We start from the raw sequence: 7,978 nt of genomic DNA, 5'->3' as shown, positions 1-7,978 counted from the left end.
GATAACATGTAATAATGGTTCCAAATAGGTACAACTCAACAATAAGAGAGATAACATGTAACAATGATTCCAAATAAGGATAAGTCAACAATGGAAGGGATAATAATAACTTTACTTAAGGTTAAGCAATTACGGAAGAGATAACATGGTAATAAAAGAGGCAACAATTTCAATTAAGGCATACAAGAGTATATTTGGCAACAAGAGTAGAACATGAATCAATCAACTTCAAATAAGACACGTAAGGGTAAATTTAGCAATGGGAGATTTAACATGATAAGACAACTTCATTTTAATGAACATAAGAACATAGGAGTAGCATAAACAAACCAATCCCCACCACCACAACGTTATGCAAGATACTTACCTCAAAAGCTCTCAATCAATTCTCAAAAATAGCCTTTCCTTTACAATTCATCTCCGCTCGGCACAAATCTGTTCAAAATCCACTTAATAATATCAAATAATGCAAGAGAAAATCAATTCTAATAAATAAAGCTATAATCTTTACACAATTCCTACAAAAGTCAACCCGGGATCCGTCCGGTCAAAACCCGGTTCAAATGGTAGATTCTTACTACCCATGACCTCACGAGTTCATATATGTGATTAGTTTCAAAATCCAGGTCCAAATCTACTCTGAAAACCCAAAATCTTATTTTTTAAAAACTTGACAAAGTTCCACAAATTTTTACTTTGATTCACATGATTTTGATGTTAAAATTTAAGATATATGGATGGAATATGATTAGAAATTGATTAGAATCACTTACCCAAAATTTGTAGATGAAAATCCCTCTTCAAAATCGCGTCCTACAGAGTGTAGGGGTTCTAAATTATGAAAATGAGGCCAACATCCCGTCCCTCGGCTCTTATGTCCGGTCACAGGTGTCACAATTGCGACTCCCACAAATGCGAAGAAACAATCGCAAACGCGAAGTCCCTCACACCCCTGCTAGAGTCGCAAATGCGACGTTATGTTCACAATTGCGAACCTAAGACACTTCGCAAAGCGATCAGGATGATCGCAAATGCGAAGCAAGCTTAACCAACCCCTCATCGCAATTGCAGACCCTTTGTTCGCAAATGCGAAGCAGATTACAACAAACATCACAATTTCGATCCAAAACTCGCAAATGCGAGACCTGAGGCATCTGTGCAAAAAAATCAGAACTCAAACTCTATCAAACACTCTGCAACACGTCCGAAACTCACCTGAGCCCTCGGGGCTCAAAACCACACATCAACACAAGTCTAAAAACATAACACGAACTCGCTTGCACAATCAAATCATCAATATAACATGTGAAATCACGAATCGGACCTCAAAACACATGAATTCAACATGAAACTCAAGAACTTCTAAAAACACAACCACGCATCTGATTCTTATCAAATCAACTCGAAATAACGCCAAACTTTGCGGACAAGTTCCAAATGATAAAACGGACTTATTCTAAGTCCCGAAATAGAAATCCAAACATGATAGCTATAAAGTCAACCTACGGTCAAACTTGTAAAAATTCAAAGCCTTAAAATTGCCAACGTTCGGCAAAACAACACAAATCAATCTACGGACCTCCGAATTCGATTTCGGGCATACACCCAAGTCCAAAATCATGATACGAACCTATCGAAGCTATCAAAAAATAGCTACGGGGTCGTTTTTACAAAAGTCAAATCTCGGTCAATATTTTCAACTTAAGCTTCTAAAGTGAGAATCACTCATTCAAATTCATTCTAAATCATCCGAAATTCAAATCCGACCATGCACACAAGTTATTATACATAATATGAAGCTACTCAAGACCTCGAACTACTGAATAGAACCTTAAGCTCATAACGACCGATCGGGTCGTTACAACTCAATAGTTATCAATATCTTCATTACTCCTTTTAATATGAAGAACAAAAAACTCAACATAAAAAACTCGATTAAAAATGCGGCATTCTATTGAAATGCATACCAAGTTAAATGCTTATGTACGTCCCTTAATTAATCTCCGTATGTACTGCAATCTTCATTCTTGTTTTAATTTTGTGGTACCCTAGAAAATATGCCCCTATAGACGGAGTACTAATTAAGAACCCATATGGGGGTGTTAATCCATGTTTGCTTGTAGCTGCCTTACGAATTAAAAATTCACTTAGTTATCATGTTTAGGACAGAGATTTCAGGCGCACCACCTTTTATCAAGTGTCAGTAATGTTCATTGTTTATGCGTGAAAAAGTCATCTCCAAGCCCTCATGCTAGATGCCTTGACTAACTTAATTTGTTCAGTACAGTGCTATTGCATTCTTTGTAACTGAGAAAGACTTATTTATAATGCAATACTACTTCATTTGTACGGGTATTCCAATACATTTGTATGCTTGAATTTGATTCTGAACTTTCTGCCTTAATTTGTTATTACCGTTATTGTTGTGGAGTAATTCACAAGGATTATGTAACATATTTTTTCAATATGAAATGCTAGTATTGTTCAGTAAAGAAATGCAACTAACCTGGGGTTTCAATACGTTCATGTAGTTGATTGATGAACATATTTTTGTCGATAAAAAAAGCATCATCATAGATCTTTCGTCTACTTTAATTTGCTGGCAGGGTGTTGTAACTCTGGAACCGGCCTGTGTATACATCTTCTGATACATGTTTTGAAGGCTGCCAACTTGTGTAAGACACGTAGTGCAAACTAGAACCTGCTACTTTTTTTAGGCTACCAAATAACGCTATTACTTACTTCTTATTTCCAACATTGCAGAAAATATGGACAATTATGAGCTTCACTTTCTGTAATTTACTGGCATATACATTTATATTTTTGTTATACGGTAAAGCATATTGGTCTTGTAACTGATGCAAAATAGTAGTTGCTGAAAGAACAACAGTAAATATGATCTATTTTTGGCTTTAATTTATTTTCTTTGTTCTGCTATCTACCGAATTTTCTACGCGACTATTCAAACTAAATAGAAATAAATTTACTTTTTGTTTGATGGGTGAAAATAGAACGATAAATAAATAGAAACAATGTTACTGTTTGTCCCACTACAGACATGGGATCCGAAGACTTATTCAAAGTGCTATTTTGTGATTAGTTTAATATAGCGATGTTACTCTCTTTCATCGCTCTAATTGAGCTTCTTAAACTATATCTCTAATTAATAACAATAAACTGATACATATCAAAGATATTTATCCATTCTTTTTATAAAATAATATAAGTTTGGCCCCGGCTCAGAACGGGTCATTCTATACTAATCTATAAGATATGGTAAAGTTATCTTACAACAAAGACATTTCAACCCTCTTCTAAAAAATGAGCAAACAAATCGAAACTGCTGATAAAATAGTACCGAGTAAACAAACTACAACGGCAATGACGCCATTTATTAAAAAAGAGAGACTAGCCGATTTAGATACATAGTAAGTTACAAATATATTCAATACAATTCCAAAACATAGACCAAAACCTTAATAAAGATCGAAAATCTCATAGTCAAAAAACAACACCACGGTAACTATGAGATTTGTTTACTATAGTACACTGAAAGAAGGGTAATGAACTGATTTGCGAGGATTGAGTTGAAACGTCGATTCAAAACTTCAGCAGGAAAATTTATATTAAAGTACAAAACACCACAGAGAAAGAATTTTACAATGATTGTGAATTGGAAATTATGATAATTACTGCAGAATTCTCCTACAATACGTCGCATTTCACTTATTTATTCACTTGATTAAGACTCGATCTTGGTCCAATGATTGTACTACCAGTGTTCATTATTCACTTGATTAAGACTCGATCATACTTCTGGCGAAAGATGGTAAAATGAATGCTGCTTTGTGAATCTGAAAAAAAAGACAATATGAAAAGAGAGAGTTATAAAATTTGACGAAGAACATACAGTAAAACGGAAAAAGAAATTGTGAGATATGAAGTTACATCAGAGTTGTAGAACTTGAGAGGTCCTAATTTGGACTTGACTTGAGTTGTCTCTTTGTCAATTGGATTTACTGGATTCTTGAAGTCAACTTCTGGCCCTTCAGTAGAGCAGAGCATATAACCAATCACACCGCTGAAATCAAAATATTTAAGACATCATTGATCAGTATCAGTTGAGAAAACTTAAACACAATTCCTTGAAAGTTTACTTGAAATAAAAATTTCAATTTTTGTGACATAATTTGAAACTTAATTGTGTGGCCATAACATTTGTCTATAGAAAAGTAAAACGGACTTCCAATTTTATAAATTTACATTGCATCGAAAAAGAGAGGAAGAGAGAGAGAGAAAAAGAATACGTGGGATATGTTGGAACGGTTGTCCAAGCATAGTTGACAGAACCCTTAAAGACTTGACGACAGTTAGCAATGATTTGCTTAATAATATGCATATGAAGCCAAATGCTTTCAGCCTGTGTGCATACAACTCCTCCTGGCCTAAGGGCTTTGGCTACTGCCTCAAAGAATGGCCTCTCAAACAAATCTTTTGCTGGACCTGAAATTATATATATTATTTTAGAAATCAATTACAGTTACGTTTATTAATTAGTTTTTTGGAATCAATTAGTTTCTTAGTAGCTTATTTAATAAGAATAGTCTTGGTATTAAATAGTAATAGCGTACCTATGGGATCAGAAGAGTCCACTATAATAGCATCATAATATCCTGCTTGTGCAGCCTTTACAAATGCAGCTCCTGAGAGTAAAGAGAACCAATGGTAGATGATTAATTAACCACAAAAAGAGGTAAAAATCAAGTGAAATAAAATATAAAACGAGACTATCATATACGCACCATCTCCGAGAACTAGGGTTACACGAGGATCGTTAAAATTAGCTGCCAGATAAGGGAAAAATTTTCTGGATATCTGTAAGAAAGAGAATTTTGTTTTTTTAAAAAAAAGAGAGAATATATTTATTCTTTTAGAAAAATAAAAAGAAATGCAATCTAAATCATTTTCTTTATGTGGGTAAAAGAAGTTTGACTTACATCAACTACCACGTCATCGATCTCAACAATGTCAATTTTTTCGATTGAAGGATAACGAAGCATTTCGAATAATGTAAAACCAATTCCTCCGCCGATGATCAAAACCTTTTTTGGGTTTGGGATGGAACCAAGTGGGAGATGAACAATCATTTCAGTGTATGGAAATCCACCATTCTCTGTATGTTGAATTGCTCCATCCAAAGTCAGAACCTTCCCATAAGTTGCTGACTGTATACGTGCACATGCAATAAACTAAAAGTAAATTAAAAGTATCACTTTAAATTAAAGCATGTGTATCAGAATATTAATTACCTCAAAGAGCATGACATCTTGGTAATCAGATTTCCCCTGGAATAGTAACTTCTCTACCTTAAGTGAGAATGCTTCACCTGCAAAATTAGATTATTTCAAATTAATGTATGCAGAGTTTACTTCGTCATAATTTATGTGATACTCTTTTTTTTTAGTTAGTTATTAAAAGAATAATAGCTTACTTCATATTTCCTTTTTAGCTCTTATTTTTAAACTCCAGCCCAGTCAAACACCATATTATAAATTATACACAAACCAAAATACAAGAGTACGATGCATTTGAGTTTCTTTCTTAGTACTAACCTGGCCATAATGCGCTAAACTCTGAAAACCAACCAGGCTTAATAGAGTTGGAGCTTCCCAGTAGCTCGTTGCCATTGTCATGGCTGATTGTCCCGTTCTGTTGTTCGGATGTCCCATTCTGGTGGCCGTTCCGATGTTCGAAAGTGCCATTCTGGTGCCCGTTTTGGTGTTTGGAAGTGCCATTCTGGTAGCCGTTGAGGTGTTCAGAAGTGCCATTTTGGTGGCCGTTCATGGGAATGGCACCATTCTTGAAGATGGTAGAGCCATTTGTGTTGGTAGATATGACTTCCATTTTCAAAATTAAACTAAACAAATTGGAGAAGAGAAAGTATTATGGCTTGTATTTTCTGAAAGCCTGCTGTACACTCCCATTAAACATCTATGCATTTAAATACAATTTGGACACCGAAGAGTGGAGGGCGCAACTCGATATGATATAATATAATAGAGTTAAAAATTTATTACAACGTGCAGGGTTAGACTGACATTTTGGAACTAAAATATAAGTTTGTCTCGGTGCAATTATTAGTAAAATTTTGTTAGTATATGTGTGTGCTCATTTCTCTCACCATTTTAAAAATTTTCTTTGATTGTGAACCCCCCCCCCCCCCCCCCCAAAATCTATTTCCTCTTCTGTCTCCTTTCTTCATCTTACTTTCGTCACAAGCATGTGTGCCCCATCTCCCTCTTAAAACAAATAATAGTAAAATTTTATGATATCTGACGAGCACCTCTTTGCTGACCAGCTAGCCACTATTTAAAAATAAAGCTCCAAGAAGTCATCTGAAAGTCATGTATTTTATGATCTTCCTTATGTGGGTTCTTCAGCATAAAAGAGATTATAATACTCTCCTAATGACGTTTTACGAAAGCTGTTGATCACCTATTACTTTGATAAGAAAGTAAATAATTTTTTTAATCTCCACCTAAGGCTTGAATGATAGAGATTATTTTGGCTTCTCTTCATTCACTTGTGTTTACACTGGAAATATTTTCCTTCTCCATTGAATTCTTTTTTAAGAGTTTAAGAATCAAGTAATTGAGTTTATTCATCTTTGGGTTTGGCCAGTTCTTGCAAGTATTTCCTTTTGAGCGAAGGATTTCTATGGTAAGTTCCCATACACTTACTCTGTCAATAAGAAAACAATAAAGCACTTGGGATCGTTTGGTACGCGGACTAAATTATCCCGAGATTATAATTCAATGACTAATTTATACCACATGAGAGATGAGATAAAATAATCTTACATTTGATGGGATAATGTGAGATAAGATGGGATATACTAGATTAAGTCTGAGATTAAATTTATACATTTTTTGGTTGGCAGTATAAATTTGATAAATTTATACCGCCAACCAAAAAATGTATAAATTTAATCCTATATTTTATTCCACCTTATACCTCATACCAAATGACCCCTGGGAGTTAAAATGGCTTTTACCGTGGTTGGGGGTAGGGGTGTTCATGATTCGGTTTGGATCGATTTTTCCCTAAAAAGAAACCAAATCAAGTAAATTGGTTCTTCAAATATTGGAACCAAACCAAACCGATTAAATCATTTTTTATCGATTCGGATTTTGTCAGTTTTTTGGTTATTTCGGTTATTTATCGTTTTAAAAAAAAAATGACACATACACCACCAAACACATATTCCGCCTACTATTTTCAACGTACCATTACTAAATCAATTGCTATTTGAGAAATCTATCATTTGCCAAGATGCATTGATGATAATTGAATCAAATAGTGATGAATAATTTAATTACTCAATTAAAAATTGATTATTTTTAACAAAAAATAAATGCTTGTACATAATAAAAGAAAATTACCATTCAAACTAGAATGTAAAAGCAAAGAATTAGATTATGATAATAGCAAAGAACTAGACTAAAAATACAAATAACTAATTATACCATAAAATTTTAGAAACTTTATATATATATATATATATATATATATATATATATATATATATATAGATAGATAGATGTGTAAATAATAATTTAAATAGCTACTTCTATAGTCGGTTTTGTTCGTGTTTTTTCGATTATTTTTTAATTTAAACCAAAACCAAACCAAATTTAATCGATTTTTAAAATTTAAAATCAAACCAAACCTAAAAAGTATCGAAGTTTTTGATCGATTTAGTTCAATTTTTCGGATTTTTATAAACAACCCTAGTTGGGAAGTTGTTTTAGTTAAATGAATGTTGACAGCTGGGATTTGAAAGTGGACAGGTGTAGCGAAATAATTAGAGGTGCACTGACAAACTAGGGATATAATATACTGTCTCGGTATTTTAATAAATGAGTAATTTTAAACTGAATGCCAAACTCTAATTTCATAATAGAACATGTATGATGCA

General features: G+C 33.6%; 1 protein-coding gene across 1 annotated transcript; it reads right to left on the bottom strand.

The window, feature by feature from the left end:
• Positions 1 to 3,595: 3,595 nt before the first annotated feature.
• Positions 3,596 to 5,970, bottom strand: LOC138903684 (putrescine N-methyltransferase 1-like). The gene is made up of 8 exons (XM_070192131.1): positions 5,613 to 5,970; positions 5,310 to 5,386; positions 4,998 to 5,225; positions 4,803 to 4,875; positions 4,632 to 4,703; positions 4,308 to 4,503; positions 3,949 to 4,081; positions 3,596 to 3,854 (listed from the first exon to the last, which is right to left on the bottom strand). Exons 1-8 carry the CDS (start codon positions 5,902 to 5,904, stop codon positions 3,798 to 3,800), a joined length of 1,128 nt encoding a protein of 375 aa, XP_070048232.1. The 5' UTR covers positions 5,905 to 5,970; the 3' UTR covers positions 3,596 to 3,797.
• Between the last annotated feature and the right edge of the window lie 2,008 nt (positions 5,971 to 7,978).

The sequence above is a fragment of the Nicotiana tomentosiformis genome, chromosome 12 (genome assembly GCF_000390325.3).
Source record: "Nicotiana tomentosiformis chromosome 12, ASM39032v3, whole genome shotgun sequence".
Taxonomy (NCBI): Eukaryota; Viridiplantae; Streptophyta; class Magnoliopsida; order Solanales; family Solanaceae; genus Nicotiana; species Nicotiana tomentosiformis.
The sequence above is the reverse complement of the archived record's forward strand: the minus strand, read 5'-3'. Positions and strand labels throughout refer to the sequence as shown.